This window comes from Spermophilus citellus (genome assembly GCF_964194105.1).
Source record: "Spermophilus citellus genome assembly, chromosome: 5".
Lineage (NCBI taxonomy): Eukaryota > Metazoa > Chordata > Mammalia > Rodentia > Sciuridae > Spermophilus > Spermophilus citellus.
The window spans coordinates 165,004,959-165,021,455 of NC_138186.1; the positions used below are offsets into that span (position 1 = coordinate 165,004,959).

A 16,497-nucleotide genomic window follows, 5' to 3' on the forward strand; every position below is an offset into this window, starting at 1 on the left:
GGAGGGAGGAGCGGTTCTCCATGGCAAGTCCCACTGGTGGCAGCTGAGGCCCTAGGTACCTCCACTGGTCCACAGGGCAGGGAGGGGTGGACTCCCAGCAGAGGTTTAATGAGCACATCCGCCCATAAAGGCCAAGAGGGCGCTGCCCAGTGCGAAGCCACGTGCCCGTTCCCCTTTTGGCCAAGGGTCTCAAGGAAACCAGAGAGGTCAGGCCCCAGGTGGGCGTGAGCCAGCTGACTGTGGAGGACAGCACCTTGCCCTGGGTGCTGCCCCCCAAGCTGCAGCAGGTCCTTCTGAGGGGTGGCTCTTGCTCCATGGACTCATGGTCAGCCCTGGGTTGGAAGAGTCACGGAGCTCCATCAGCAAAGCGCTGTCGTATTTGCCCAGCTTTCCCTTCCCTCCTCCCCTTCCTGTGGATCCCCCGAGCCTGGAGTCACCTGCGGTAGCCAGTCAGGCACCTGTTTCTGGAACCAGGCTGCAAACCCAGAGACCTGCGCAGGAGCAGCAGGGGAGGAAAAGCACCGCCCCCCCCCCCAAGAGACCAGAGGCAGGGAGTATGGCCAGAGCCCCCTGGTGCTGCGGGAGGGTCCTCAGCTGTCAGAGCTGCAGAAATGGCTCCTGGCCTGGCACCCTGATTGCCCTGCAAAGGACACCAGTGACACGCAGGAACAATGGAGAATAAGTGCAGTTTAATAACAATGTAATTCATTAAATTATTATGAGTTTGGAGAACATGTAGCTGAGTTTCCAAGGCAGCACTAAGCCTTGCGCTGAAGGAACAAGAGTAAGTATCAGATGCAGCTGTGTGAGGTCATTTCACCCAAACCTGCTTGTTCCCAATCCCTTTCTCTGTCCACCTGGACTATAGAGAGGAGAAATCGCCAGGGAGCTCAGGAGGCCACATAAAACACTCTGACCAATGAGTCTCAAATAGAATCTGAGAGCTTTTGCCTTGTTCTTGTACGGGGGCAGATACAGCTAGCTAGAGTTTCTCCCTCCCTACCTTGAATGTCAGAGCAATGCCTCAGGCTGAAGCAGCTATTTTGTAATCATGAGGCAAGAAGCCGAGGTGCCAAAGATGATCAAAAGGAAGCAAGTGTTTGCCTGGTTCCACGGAGACACTGCTTCTGGAAGGCCTGCCTTGACGCTTCCTGTTTATTTAAGATGCTGATAGTTAGGTTTTCCAAAGTACACCTGATGTGCTGGCTAAAATCTTTTAGATTTATATACATGATAGGCTATTATATGTTGCAACTTAATTGGTTTTGTCAAAAGGGAATCACCACTTTACAATTTCACTTTACTTTTCAAAACTATTTTGCTGCAGTAAAATTTAGGATATTTTTAATGCTATTTAACGATTTCAGACATACAAAAAATAAGATGTAAAATGACTCGGTGCTCAGCCTCTGCTCCCCTCCTGGGATGGGAAGCTTGCACCCCCACAAGATGGCTCTGCGCTCAACACACCTCCCTTTGCTGGAACAGTCTTCGGGAGGCTGCACCAACGCCCCCTCTGTAACTCTGCCGCTCTGGTGGCCCCGTACACGCCTCTTGATAAAACACTTCTTGGTGTTTTCATGTATAACTCTTGCAACCCGATCAGACAAGGGGTGTTCTGGAGAAGATCAAGGGCAGAAAAGAAAGGCAGGCTCCCCTGAGTGGCCCCTCTTTCCCCTCTGCAGGAACCCTCAGAAGGAGGGCTGCTGGGCAGCTGTGCCCTCCACACCCCCTGCCCATCTGTTCACCCAGCTTCTGTGCCAGGCCCTGAGCCCCTGCCAAGCCTCCTCAGGTGACATTGAGGGAACAGCCAGATTCCAGTCTGGAAAACTCATGCTGCCCCAGAGGCTTCCCTGACTTGGACCATGGTCTACTAATGCACGCAGAGCTTGTTGTTCTTGGCCTGTGAAAGCCACACACAAACACACACCTGGGACAGGTGTGCTCGGGGCTGTTTTGCCAGCTGCGATGCAGAGTTGGGCCAAGGCCCAGTGGCAGGTTGGCAGCCCATGAGGGATCTGCATCTTGGCCCCAAAAAGAATTAAGCTCCCCTGGTCCTCAGCGTCCGCAGGCACCCACACCACCCAGTCTCCATGCCAACACACCCAACCAACAGGTCTGTCGGCTTTCAGGAGCAGACCAAGAGGAAAGGGAGGCCGCTGGGGGCGGAAGGAGGCCTGAGCCTGGGCTTGCTGGCCAGGCCACTGTCTGAGGGGGAGCCTAGGAAGGCCAGAGCCCTGGGCTGGGCTGGGGCCAGCTGGAGGGTTCTGCTGCCTGAAAGGCCATAGGACCCATGATCGGTGACGAGGCCCTCAGCGGAGTCATGTGTGCTGGGTGTACAATTGGCCTGCACCCACAGGGGCTGCTTCAGAGGCCGTGTTCACAAAAAGTCTTAGTGTAAGGAAATGAACTTCCAAACCGACCACTCCTAGCAACAGTTAGAGCTGAGACAGGTGATTCCAGGTTCACCCACCTGCCACGTGGCTCTTCCCAACACTGATGGGGTGGACATTACAAAGACACAGCTGTCTCTCTGACGATGGAACCCAGGGAGCCAGGCAGAGACAGGCTTCTCTCCTCCCACCTGGTAACTGTCCACTCAGTCTGACAGGCAAGCCCATATGGCTTCTGAGGTCAACAGCTCCCACGACAGAGCTACTCTGTCCTCTGTCCTGCATGATCACTGTTTCATGCATCAGTGTTTGGAATCCAGCCTTTGAAATGAATGACCAGGGCATGGACCAGCCAAGTTGCTGCTTACCAGCTATCCATTTAAGAAGCTCAGTTTCTCTGGGCTCAGTGGCTTACATCTTATCCCCAGGAACTCAGGAGGCTGAGACAGGAGGATCAAACTTCAAGGCCAGCCTCAGCAACTTAGCCAGACCCTGTATCAAAAATGGGGTATAGCTCTGTGGTAGAGCACCCTGGATTCAATCCACAATAACACACACACACACACACACACACACACACACACACCATATATATATATGCTGTATCCCAAGATCCAAGGTGGCAGAAGAGAGGAGGTTGCATTCCTGGCTGCTCTGTGGTGTGAAACTAAGAAAGCAGACGGGTAGCTTCTCCACAAGTAAGGTGCTGGAAACCCTCAGGGACACTATACGTCCACAGGGTAGAAACTCTACCACCTCAGATTTATACTGTTAGATGGGTAGACACACAAACAACATGACAAAGCAAGGGAACAAATCATGCCAAGCAAACCAAGAAACTCCAGAGACAATGAATTGACACCACAGTGAAGAAATGTCAGAGAAGGAGTTTAGAATGTACATAAACTGATCTGCAAAATAAAGGATGATGTAAGAGAGCAAATACAGATAGCAAAAAATCACTTCAATAAAGAGAGATTCTATTGAAAAAACAGAAATTCTTGAAATGAAACAATAAAACAAATTACAAATTTCATAGAAAGCATCATCAACAGACTAGTCTACTTGGAAGACAGAACCTCAGGCAATGAAGACAAAATATATAATCTTGAAAATAGAGTTGACCCAGGAGAGAAGATGTTAAGAAACCATGAACAGAACTTCCAAGAACTATGGGCTAACATGAAAAGACCAAATTCAAGAATTATCAGGATAGATGAAGATGCAGAGATACAAACCAAAGGAATGCACAATCTTTTCAATGAAATAATATCAGAATGTTTCCCAAATGTAAAGAATGAAATGGAAAATCAAATACAAGAGGCTTACAGGACTCCAAATATGCAAAATTACAATAGACCCACTGCGGGGGGGGGGCGGTGTGCTGGGGTTGTGGCTCAGCGTTAGAGTGCTCCCCTGGTGCGTGCAAGGCCCTGGGTTTGATTCTCAGCACCATATAAAAATAAATAAAAATAAAGGCATTGTGTGCAACTAAAAGAAATAAATATTAAAAAAAAAAACAATAGACCCACATCAAGGCACATTATAATGAAAATGCCTGGCATACAGAATAAGGATAGAATTTTAAAGGCTGCAAGAGAAAAACATCAGATTATATATGGGGGAAGCCAATACAGATCTCAACTGGTTTCTCAACCCAGGCCCTCAATGCTAGGAGGTCCTGGAATAGTATATACCAAGCTCTGATAGAAAATAGATGCCAACCAAGAATTCTATGTCCAGCAAAATTAAGCTTCAGATGTGAAGATGAAATAAAAACCTTCCATGATAAACAAAAATTAAAAGAATTTGCAACCAGAAAGCCTGCACTAATAGAATATTCTCAACAAAATATTTCATGAAGATGAAATGAAAAAAAAAAAGTGAAAACCAAAAGTAAAGGGAGGAACTACACTAAAGGAATAGTCTGTCAAAGGAGAAACTAATTCAAATTAAACACTAGAAAGAAACCAAAATGACTGGGAACACAAATCATATCTCAATAATAACCTTGAATATTAATGGCCTAAACTCCTCAATCAAAAGACATAGACTTCCAGACTGGATAAAAAACAAGACCCAACAATATGCTGTCTCCAAGAGACTCGCCTCATAGCAAAGACATCCACAGACTGAAGGTGAAAGGGTGGGAAAAAACATATCACTCACATGGACCACATAAATGAGCAGGGCTTCTATCCTCATATCAGATAAAGTGGACTTCAATCCAAAGTTAATCAGAAGGGACAAAGAAGGCATTTCATACTGCTTAAGGGAATTGTGCATCAACAAGACATAACAGTCATAAATATTTATGCCTGGAACAATGGAGCATCTATGTACATCAAACAAACCCTTTTCAACTTCAAGAATCAAATAGACCACAACAATAATACTGGGTTTGAACATTTTTATCCATATTAATGAATACAAATATGAATATTTTGTAAAAATATACATAAAAATATTTAAGTGGATATGGATTTGTATATAGTTTTTTGGGGGGATGGATGTTTACAATTTTGGTTATGTATAGGATATAATTATGTAACTGAATATATATGAAAATTTATGAGTAGGATTAGAGTATACACATACACACATACCCACAAATAAAATAAATTAATGATTTCCTAATAAACAGTTAAATTATGCCAAAAACAGTTAAATTATGCCTGTATATATATATATGAAGTATATAAACATATATGGAATATATGTGTGAAAATAAATGGATATTCAAAGTAATATTTATAATTTTTGTTTAAAAGGCTCATGATTATGGGTAGGATTAGGTTTCATTCTGAGTTATGGCTTTGGTTTAGGGGTTGGGTTACCTTTAGAACATATGTATCAATATATATGAATATAAATATGAATATAGAAGTAATATATATATATATATATATACACTTTTAGCTATGGATATTTTTACAGTAAGCAATATTGATATATTACATGTGAAATCTGGGCTATGCCTATGGAAATGAGTATATATATATAAAATATCTATGAGCTTTTATGTGAATTTATGAATCTATTTATTTATTTATTTAAATATATTTTTAGTCATAGATGGACACAATACCTTTATTTAATTTATTTCTTTTTATGTGGTGCTGAGGATCAAACCCAGTGCCTCACACATTTCAGGCAAGGGCTCTACCACTGAGCCACAAACCCAGCCCCTGAATTTAAATCCCCAAAACCTGAGCTAACCTCCATTTTACATTCATGTAAAATGTTATGCTTTATATAAAGAGAGGTCTCTCTGAAGTGTGTTGGTAGGTATAGGACTAATGTAGAAAAATAGGGTTAGTTTGGGGATTGAACACTTTTATGTTTATATAGGAATACAAATAAAAATATATATGTAAAAATATACATGAAAATATTTAAATGGATATAGATTTGTATATAGTTATTTTTCTTTTCAGATGGATGTTTACAACTTGTTTTATACTTTATGTAACTGAATATATATGAAAATGTATGAGCAGGAATTAGGGTATTAGCCATTAGGGTATACTCATATATATATATACATGAATGTATATAAACATATAGGAATATATATGGATATTCAAACTAAAAAATAAAATTGTTTCCTAATAAACAGTTAAATATTAAAAAAAAAAAAACAGGCCCACGAGTTTATTGAACCCACCAGACCACTGAATGAAGCAATCCCTCACCAGAGGACACCCTAACACTGGATATGGTAGCACTCATCACCTGGTCACTAGTCACAAGCCTTGCCCAGGAAAATCTCCACAGTGACAGATTTCCAAATCTCTGTCCTGGGGCTTCAGCAGAGCAGGTTTCTTCTGCCAGTGAAGACCAGGCATGACCCACTGTGACATCTCAAGCTGAGACTCCAAATGAGCCTTCCAGCCAGACCCTGGCTTGGAGTAAATTCCTGTGCCCTGAACAAGTCCTCCAGCTGGTCAGTGATCTTATCTGACCATCTGCAGAGACTCTGCGTTCCCATGTGTCTCTGCATCTGCTTCGCCCTCCATTCAGTCTCTGAACCCCTGTGGCCACCCTTCTCACCATTCTGTAACCTGTGCATACACACGATCACGTACAGTGTGATGTGTGACTTGGTATCATGGGTATCCGTGGTTAAGATTGGAATAAAAGAACTTCTCACTGCCAAAATAAAGAAAGAAAAACAAGAAAATTTATTGAACAGAGAGAGAGAGAGAGAGAAGTTGTTTCCCACCCAAAGAGATGCTCTAAGGAGGTGCTCCCGTCCCACTCACTTCTTCACGCCACAGGACCCCCTGAACACCAGGTGCTGCCCGGTCCAGCCATGACCTCGATAGACAGGGCCAGCAGGACAGTGCAGGACAGGCTGCAGCACACTTACGCAGGTCTGCTGTGTGCGAGGCTCTGTGCTGAGACTTCGCTGGATTTCAGCGTGTTTGGTTCTCACGACACCTGGACTTGAAGACAAGGGGTCCGAGGTACCCAGAAGTTAGTAAATGACATGAGATCGCCCCGTGAGGAAGGGCAGGTCCAGGACCCCAGCCCGGCTGCCTGGCTGCAGAACCCGAGCTAACCTCCCCGGGATTCCGTCAGAAGGAAGGCGTCAAGTAAAACAGAGACGCGGGTCCCATGCCAAGAGTGGAGCTGCCCTGGAGGAAGAGGAGGGACAGGGAGTAGGTGCTCAGGTCCTTGGAGGGGTCACCTGCAGCCTGAAAGGTGAGCAGGCCTGAGCAGCAGACAGTTGCTGGGGACAGGCCTGGAGCACCCTGAGCTGGGCCAGGACAGTCTTGGGAGCCAAGCCAGGGTAGCGTGCCTGGAAGGCAGGGGACCAGCGGGGGACAGCAGGGTACACAAGCCTGCTGGGACAGGGCCTGACCAGATGGCTGTTGGAAGTCACACGGGTGACACGACCTATCCTATGAGTGTGCCGTGCAGAGAGAGGGAACAGCTGTGCCGGTAGCTCCCAGAGTCCAGGGTACAGTGTGGTCTCAGCGGTCAAGAGGAGAAAGTGCTGCTGCTGGGGCTGCCTGGTTTGGAATTGACAGCCATGCCCAAGTTGACAGCTCTCCCCTGCTTCCAACACCCCTCAGCAGTGCTGAGACCACCCCCAGTCCTGCAGGCAGCTCTGTTTGGCCTCACAGGGCTTCAGTGAGAAGGGAGGGATTGCTTTTCTGGTGGCCGCTTCTAGAACACCTTCTCACCTGCAGGGAAGGAGCCAGGAGGGATGGAGAACTGGGGGCTGTGGACAGCAGGGATGGAGGAAGGGACAGAGTCTATGGGAGAAGCCAAGGGACAGATGGACGGGGTGGATGAAGGAGGCCTTTGGAGAAAGATGAGGGGTAACATCTCCTACAAGGGTTCCATGATGGGAAGATGAGGAGTTCTTGGTGGGCTCTATTCTCAGTTTGCAACTTGGTTGAATAAATGAGTTAGTAAAGTATTAGGTTAAAAATATTAAAATTTTTTTACTTACATACAATCTTAATATCTAATGAAATATTTTTATGAAAAAGTATTTCAAGCCAGGTATGGAGGTGCATGCTTGTAATTCCAGCAACTCAGGAGGCTGAGGCAGGAAGATCACAAGTTTGAGGCCAGCCTGGGCAAGTTGGGCTAGTGACGTAGCTCAGTGGTTAAGTGCCCCTGAGTTCAATTCCTTGTACAAAAAAAAAAAAAAAAAAAAAAAACTGGCTGGAAATCTTGGAAAGCCAGACAGTGATTATGCTAGAGACTCAATAAACATATTATTTGATGATGGGTGGATTTATTATACCAGCTCATAAATTATTTTTCTGAACCTCAGAATAGAACGCATGGTCTGATAGGAGGATGTCCCCTGGGCCAGCAATGTCCCCTAGAGAGCCAGCTGAGCATGCCCAAGGCCCAGGGTTTGAGCTCTAGCACCACAAAGAAAAAAAAAAAAAGAAAAAAAAGAAAAAGAAAAAGGGTATTTTCTAATTTTTAAAAACATTTTTATAAAAACTCATTTGGATGAAACTTTAGTCAGGTATAACAATTACTCATAACGAGCTGACATTTTCCTTTAAGGAAAATACAAAGTTCCATGAAATTGAAACTGACCCAGAGCCTCCACGTGACTCAGGCCCTTCTTGGAGATCATGTCCAGCGTGTCTCAGGTGGCAGAAGGGTGGAACCTGGAGGACAGTCCAAGAACATCAGGTGACGACAGCAAGGGAGGAGTGGCCTGGGGACCCCTGCGGGGGTCTGGGAGAGCCTCAGGAGGGTGGTCCAGAAGCACTCGCCTGTTTTAGTAACCAGCAGCTGGTAACTAATCCCTGTGTATGCAGAGGCTCAAGCAAAGGAAACAGGCTATAAGAAAATGAACTAAGAAAACGCCCCACTGTGCTCTGAAACTGTCCCCATGAGGGCCAGTCAGCCGTGACCTCCTCACAAATAAAGCCTAAGGACATTTCCCAGTCCTCATCCCTGGTGACCCCTCACAGCCTCAGCCATTACTGACCTATGGCTGGAAACGCTTGCTTTGCTTGGATTGAGGATGCTACTGGTTGTCCCCAGCTTCCTGTCTCTCCTTCTCAGTGACCTCACTGGTGCCTCTGCTCCGCCTCAGGTCTCCAAGTCAGCACTCAGGTCTGGCCATCTCAGCTCTCTGACCGACACCAGGCCCTGGTGAACCCACTCAGGCTCCAAGCCCTTAAATACCATCCACATGCCAATGTCAAGAAAAAGTAAGAGGAGGTCACACTTGTCCTACCCCAGCCAACTGCCAAAACCATATAACCAAAGCCTAAAGCATCCTGAAGATTCTCCCAGGCACCAGCCCTAATCTTAAAGGAGACATAAAATGCAAACACCGAGTTCCTGCCAGCATGAGTCAATGAGATAAACCAACCAGCTGGAGACAAATCAGCTAAATAGCTCCTCCAAGTTAGAAAGAATGCAGGGCTTGGTGGCACACGCTCTAATCCCAGCAACTCAGGAGACTGAGGCCAGAGGGTCTCAAATCGGAGGTCAGCCTGGGCAACTTAGCTAGATCCTATCACACAACAAAAAGAAAAAGGGCTGAGAGTACTGGTAGAGCCTTGCCCAGCACGTTCGAGGCCTTGGGTTCAATCCCCAGGACCACAGAATAAGGTAATAATAGAAGGTGAATGTCACCCAAGGACCCAGCCTTCCTCCTTTTTACTGCGTGGACTGTGCCGTAACTGTCGTGAAGGGGTGTCTTGTCACTTTGGTTGGCAGGCTTCCAATTTGCAAACTGCTCTGGGTGTACACAAGAAACCTCTCAGCGTGTGTGTAAAGTTGGGTCTGACTGTGTTTTGGATGCTGGTGACCTCCCATTTACATCTGTCCAGACTTTGTCCTCGGACTCCAGACTCGCATCACCCACTCACTGTCCACTCAATACCGCCGCTGGTTATGACTGAGCCCCCCTCACCCACCCCACCCGGCCACCTGCCCCTGCCACAGTTGTCAATGGGGATGCTCTTCCTCCAGAGTCTCGACCAAAACTCTGAGCCATCCAAACTCCTGTCTTCCTCTCATCCCCCATCAGCCCTAACAGTCCATTTCTCACACCCTACGACCATTGCCCCAGCCCCAGAAGCACCAGATCCCCCTGGGCCACTGCAGTAGCCTCCTGCCCGGCCTCCTCCCTCTGCCCAGCTCAGCAGAAGAACAGGAATCTGAGCTGTCACTCCTTGGCCTGTTACTCAGGAAGAAAGCTAAGGTCATTGCAGTGGCCCACAGCACCTATGTCCTCCCCTCCAGCACCTCCCCTTGCTCCTGCAGTCCTGGAACATGCGAGGCTGCTCCCTCACCAGGGTCTGCTGCCTGTTCCCTGCTCCCTGGATGTCCTTCCCTCAGAGGCCCATGTGGCTCGCCCCTCACTGGCTTTGGCTCTTAGGGGGAGCAATACTTCCCCCAGACTCCTTGGCCCCTGTGGAGAGCTGCAGTGCCCACACTCTTTCTGCCCACCTGGAACTCTTTGCTTGACTCCCTGTCTGCAGCAGGGATTTTGTCTGTTTCCTGCTGTGAACAGGCTAGGACGATGCTCAGCACATAGTAGGTGCTCAGTAAATACCTAACCATCGGGCAGAGTAGGAGTCGCTCCAGGTGTGATCCTCCACTCCCTGTGGCAGGACTTCTGAGTATCAACACTGTCTCAGGCACTATCTTGGCACTAGGGACACACTGGGGACAAATAAGAAGCAATAGCAAAGGACCCTGTGCAGGATCTTCTACCGCAGCAGGAGAGATGATGACAAACAGGAGTGGGCGGCTCACCATGTCAGACATGGTAAGAGGTAAGGAGAGGAAGAGACGAGAATGTGGGGACTGCGAGTCCACTTGGGCAGCTGTCACCAAGTCCCACAGGTGGTGGAGGAAATCCAGGAAGTCCTCAGGATGCCAGAAGCTGAAAGTCCAAGATCACCGTGTGGTGGGCTGGCTTCGGCTGAGCTTCCCTGGTTTGCTGATGGCCCCTGCCCCTGTGTCTTCACGGGTCCCCCTCTGTGCACTTAAACGTCTGTGTCCTCATCTTTACTGTAGGACCCCAGTCCTTTTGACTTAGTCACTGCTAGATCCCCATCTCTAAATGCAGTCCCATTCTGAGGGCCTGAGGGTTAGGACTTCATCAAATGAGTTTCGGGGAGACCCAATTCAGCCCCACAAGGCAGTGGGGAGGTTTAGTAGGAGGCGGGTGCAGGGAGGAGAAGGCAGTTTTCTAACCAACCTGAGGGAGTGAAAGCAGCAGCTCGGGAAGCCACCTCCCCAGCTCCGCAGCCCAGGGCAGGAAGGTGCATGGCTCATGAGACACAAAGCAGCAGAGCCAGGGTGGTGACAGGCCAGGTCTCGGTGGGCCAAGACTGAGTGAGCTCGGCAGGGGACGGGGCAGCGGGACCGGGATGCTGCCAGGGCAGTAGGAAGTAACTGGATCCACGCTCCACATGGCAGTCAGGCGGGGGCAGTGGGTGTGGGGTGCAGGGCGCCCCACCCAGACCTCGCCTCTGAAGGTGCTGGCAGTATTGCTCCTGGCTCAAGGCCTGCCTTGCCCTCCTCCCCCTCACAGGCAGGGATGAGTGGATGCACTCAGGACCTGTCTGAGAGGTCCCAGGGGACTGCCAGGGCCTGTGACAGTTGCACTTCTTCCTCTTCCTTCCCTCCCCCCTCTCCCACCTCCTGCAGGCGAACCCCCAGCTCGGAGCCTATGTCACAGGGAATCAAACCTAAAGTAACAGGCCACCATCAGCCGTCAGACCCCGGATGTGTTTTCAAGGTCAAATCCACAGGACTGAGACCCTATCATCATTTCGTGGAGCAACCAGAGACAGCTCCATGGCTCTGTCATCTGCTCAGGTCCAGGCACCGCCGAGCGTGTGACCTCTAGGGCCGCAGCCTCTTCTGCCCTCCCTGCTCCCATGCCCAGATTTGCTTACTGGGAGTTTCTGATTGTTTGTTTGTTTTTAAGCTTAATGAGTTTTATTAGGCATTTTTTTCCGTTCCCCATCCTACTTCAAATATGATTCATGGGTTCAACCCCCAGCCCCCAAAACTATACTCAGATCTCTGCAGAAACTTAAAGTGACAACCACCCATACTGGGAGCTCCGGAGGGCTGGCCTGGGGCGAGCGGTGCTCCTCCTGCCCTTCCCCACCGTCCTGCCCCATCCTTCCCCTCCTTGTTTCTGTCTCCACCTTGGCCTCCGTCCTCCCTCCCTCTAAAGATCTGACTAGCGATGGGACACCTCCCACGCTGGCGCCTTCACCTGCCCTCCTCTGCTTCCTTTCAACAAGCCCAGGCCTGGCCTGTCACACCAGGTTGCTGCTGTCCCTCTGCCTTTGTGTTGATTTGCTGCCTCTGCCATCCAGACCTCCAGCTGGCACAGCGCAGTACTGCAGGTTCCTTCCTGGGCTCTGCAGCTGGCTGTTTTGCTCAACCCTCGAATGAAACTGCAGGTGACTCAGGTCACTGGTACCTTCTCACCAAACCAAGGTTCTCTCCTGAGTCCTCACTCTCGGGGACTCTTAAGGTTTTCAGCACAGAGCCCGGTGGAGCCCTCCGTCTGGGCACTCTTGGCTTCTCGGCTTCCTCAGGCTACTTCTTGCTCGGCTTTCCCTCCCCCTGCTCCCGGGTGCAGACACCTGCCTCCTACTCCCCCGCAGAGAGCTGCCCTGTGCATTTTTGGTCCCTGGCATGCAGCCATTTCCCGCTGGTCGACCTGCCCAAACCAGACCACAGGCCCAGCTCAACCCCGCCCCTGCCTGTGGTCAAGTCAGCCCTCTCCCCTGGTTCTCCTGAATTTGTGCTGCATCCTCAAAACGTTGGGGGCCTTCCTGACTCCTCATTGCCCTCCTGCCCTTTTGTGCAATTCCTTTCATTTCTTTAGAAGCTCTCAGGTCTTGGGCAGTGTGGCAGCCATAACAAATACCATAGGCCAGGTGCTCTGAACAGTGGCCCCTGCTCCCTCATGGTTCCGCAGGCTGGAAGCCCAAGGTCAAGATGGGGATTTGCCTTCTGGTTATGGCACTCTCCTGGCTTCCAGACATGGCCTTCTGGCTGTGTCCTCATGTGGCCTTTCCTTGTAAGGGTGTGGTACTGGGGACTGAACCCAGGGGTGTTTACCCACTGAGCCACATCCCCAGCCCTTTTAAAAATATTTTATTTAGAAGACGGGGTCTGAGTTGCTTAGGGCCTGGCAACTCAGTTGCTGAGGCTGGCTTTGAACCCATGATCCTCCTGCCTCGGCCTCCTGAGTTGCTGGGACTACAGATGTGTGCCACCAAGCAAGGCCAGGGTCTCTTTTGATAAGGCCAGTAAGCCTATCATTTCTATCATGTGGGATTCACTCTCAGATATCATCTATCTGACCCTAATTATCTCTCCTAGGTCCCACCTCCAAGTAGCATCCTGTTGGGGGTTAGGATTTCAACATACCAGTTTGGGTGGGAATGACACGAACATTGAGTCCCTGACATCCCTTCTATTTCTGTTTGCTTTGGTCATTTGCTGGACTCCCTGGCTCCCAGCCCACACCATGACTGAGTTCAGTTTCCTGCTATGGCCTAGTCTGTGGCTGGTGAGGTTGGCTTTTCCTTCCTTCCCTCCCAACCCTCATCCTCCAGGCTCCCAATGCAGAAGGCCCACTTGTCCCCCCAGGTTGTACCCATGCTGTAGTGGCGAGCTGGCCTGTTCTCTGTGTCTCCAGTTGGTTACTTTCTCCATTGGCTATAGGTGCCATGTCCAGGTGGCCCAGAGTCTACAAGGCAGTGTGCATGTAGGAAGGGTGCTTCCTCTGCCACCAGAGCTGACGGCCCTGCCCCAGGCCAGAGAGCAGACACTTGAAACCCAGTAAGCTCTTGACTCATCCACCTTGAGAGACAAGGGACAGCAACTCTATATCCTGAAGTCCAAGATGTGCGTTTTAACATTGCCAAAATCAAGGTGGAGCTTACCATCCGTGGTGTTCCACTGAAGTGTGTGTGTGCGCATTTCCTTCAGTGGTACATAAAACAGTGTCTCATCTTACAGTTGATGGCGTCTTAGATTCTAGAAGCTATAAAGCTCAAGTACTGGTCTTGACTGTAGGAAAATTTCAAAAATATGTAAAGCATGCCACAGTGCAGAACGTTAGGTAGGAAAGAGGAGACAGAAAATAAACAGAACACTTGTTCCTTCCCAAGACCTTACTGTCTAGTTAGTGAAACAAGACTAAGAGAAAATCAATACAAAAATAGGTGCCAACACACATGAGCAAGCGAGCACTGACCTGTCCAACGAGCATCTGAGTTATCTGGGATCAAGATCTCAGGAATATTTCCTGGAAGAAGTGAACTCTGGTTTAAAAGGGAAGGAAAAGTGCGCCAGTGGCTAAACTGCTTAATTTAATGGGCACATTGTTTTCATGAGGTAGTAAAATTTCATGAAAGGGACAGAATTTGGACGGATTATGAGCATCATATCTGGGATTTCCATGCATCATGGCTGAAGGCTCAAGACGACCAAAAGTTCTGTGTTCAAGTTTACTTTATTCCCTGAATTTTGGTATGATGGGCTGTTCACTGAGCATTGAATATCTGGTTGTTTCCCGTCACAGCTGATGTCTGCAAGGACACCTCCATGTCCTTCTTGGCACAGGGGGATCTGCCCCTTCTGGAACAGGTGGGGCAAACAGCTTTGGCCCACAGTCTTGTCCTCAGTGCAGAGAGAGGAACTGGCTTGTGCTGGGATCCTGATGGAAACTCCGTGGTGGAGGCCTCTAGGGCCACGCACAATACCCCAAGTGACCCCCAAGGTGATTCCAAGTCAGCCTAGTGTCCCCTCTCCCTCCTCTGCAGACTCATCCTGACTCACAGACCTCGGGCCCAGAATCCAGTGGCAAGAGGGGCACTGACTCAGGTCACCCAGCTGCCAAGCCACATAGGCCATATCAGATGCATGCTTAATGAAATCTGTGGGAGGGGCGCGATTTCCATCTGAAGGGCGAAGTAGAGGATGCTCAGACTAGCAATAGTGGGGCTGTGTTTGGGGTCACAGTACCAGTTCTCTCTAAGCCCACACTCTGGTGATGCCTGGAGGTGGACCACACTGCCCTCACTCACAGAATAGTAAAAGGCAGCATCTAACTGTCCACTCTCCATGCTCCAGCCATTCATGCTCCAGGAATTCACTGTCCTCATGGTCACCTATTAAAGGGGCCAGTTATCACTGCCCCCTCCTCGGCAGGGAGACTAAGGCAGAGTCTAAGTGGCCCATCCAGGTTAGCAGAAGCAGAGCACACAAGGAGGCCCAGCGTCCCTGGGGCGGGGGTGGAGCGGGAGGGCCGCGGTGGTTTCCAGCCCCACAGGGCCCTCCAGGCCGGGGGCTGCCCATATAAGGCTGCAGCCGTCCAGCATGGGTAGGGGCTCATTAAGGCCCCCAGCGGCCAGCGTCCTCCTCCGCGGCGAGGAATGTGTGGAATCTCCTCCCTAGCTGCCGCCCACCACATGGAGGACCTTCCCTCCACCCACACCCGCCGGGATTAGCCCCCAGTCCGGGTGCCCGCGGAGCGCACTCCCCGCCCACCCGGGCCTCGGGCGCGTCCTCGCCGGCGCGCGCGCTGCTGCCTCGCCGCTGGGGGGAGCGCGGCGCCTCGGCGGAGCGGCCCGGGAGGCGGCGGCGCGCCCTCACCTGCCCCAGGCGCGGCTCAGCGGGGCGACGGCGGCGGCGACGACGGAGGAGGCCGCGAGGCCGCCCGGGAGGAGGCCGGGGAGGAGCCTGGCGGGGCGGGAGGGCGGCGCAAAGTGAAACTCCTGGAAGTTGCGGGAGCGCGAGGAGCCGTCGCGGGCTGCGCGCCCTCGGGCCGGACGGGCCCGGCTCCCGCTCACAGCGCACCCGGTGCCCATGGCCCTGAGCAAAGGGCTGCGGCTGCTGGCGCGGCTGGAGGCCACGGGCGAGAGCAGCGTGCTGCTGGAGGCGCGCGGCCGCGGCGACTGCCTGCTCTTCGAGGCCGGCACGGTGGCCACGCTGGGTGAGTGCCGCGCCCTCGCCCTGCCGCCCGCGGGCGGTGACGCTGGGAGGACGGGCGCCTGCCTGCCCCGGGACCTGGGGAGACCCTGCCCCAAGGGGTCAGTCCTGGAAGGCGCGGGGACCGCCAGGGCTGGGGATCGCGCGGAGGCGGGTGGCTTTTAGGGAGGAAGGGGCGCAGGGGATGGCCGCGAGCACCCCTGGCTGAGCATGGTGGCGCACGGCGGGCACCCGGGGTCTCCGTCTGCGCGCCCCGAGGGCTCTGTTCTTGGAGAGGCGGCTCCGACTTTTTACGCTTGGCGCTGAGTCAGAGCGCGTTGCAGATTCACGACGGTCCCAGGGGACTGACTTAGGAGCCGGCAGTCCTGGCCCAGCGCTGGGCCTGGCGCTCTTTCTTGTGCACCTGTTGATGAAACCAGTGATTGCCTTTAGGTTTGTGTTGGCTTGGCTCCACTCCCAAAGGGGATGGGACCCAAGCTCTGAAACACAGACTCTGGGGAAACCACAGATGGCATCTTTGACTTACGTTAATACTTGGTCGAGAGCCTCACTACTTTGGCATATAGGACTTTGGAAGCAAATATACTATCTGGTGAATTTACCTGTATGCTGGATGTTAGAAGATGCCAAG

The 16,497-nt window shown here is 50.7% G+C and overlaps 1 protein-coding gene across 6 annotated transcripts in view; it reads left to right on the forward strand.

The window, feature by feature from the left end:
- The first annotated feature begins 15,518 nt into the window (after positions 1 to 15,518).
- The window catches only part of SYNJ2 (synaptojanin 2), a 103,146-nt gene continuing 102,167 nt past the window's right edge, over positions 15,519 to 16,497 (forward strand). For 3 of the 6 annotated variants that reach the window (XR_014022154.1, XM_081295461.1, XM_081295464.1), the window contains exon 1: positions 15,520 to 15,870. Coding sequence is in view for 4 of the 6 variants with exons in the window: in XM_081295461.1 (XP_081151587.1) it covers positions 15,744 to 15,870 (127 nt within the window). In the remaining 2 variants the exon portion in view is untranslated. Of the gene's footprint in view, positions 15,871 to 16,497 lie in introns of all 6 variants that reach the window. The other 3 variants (XR_014022155.1, XM_081295462.1, XM_081295463.1) reach the window with 2 other exon arrangements.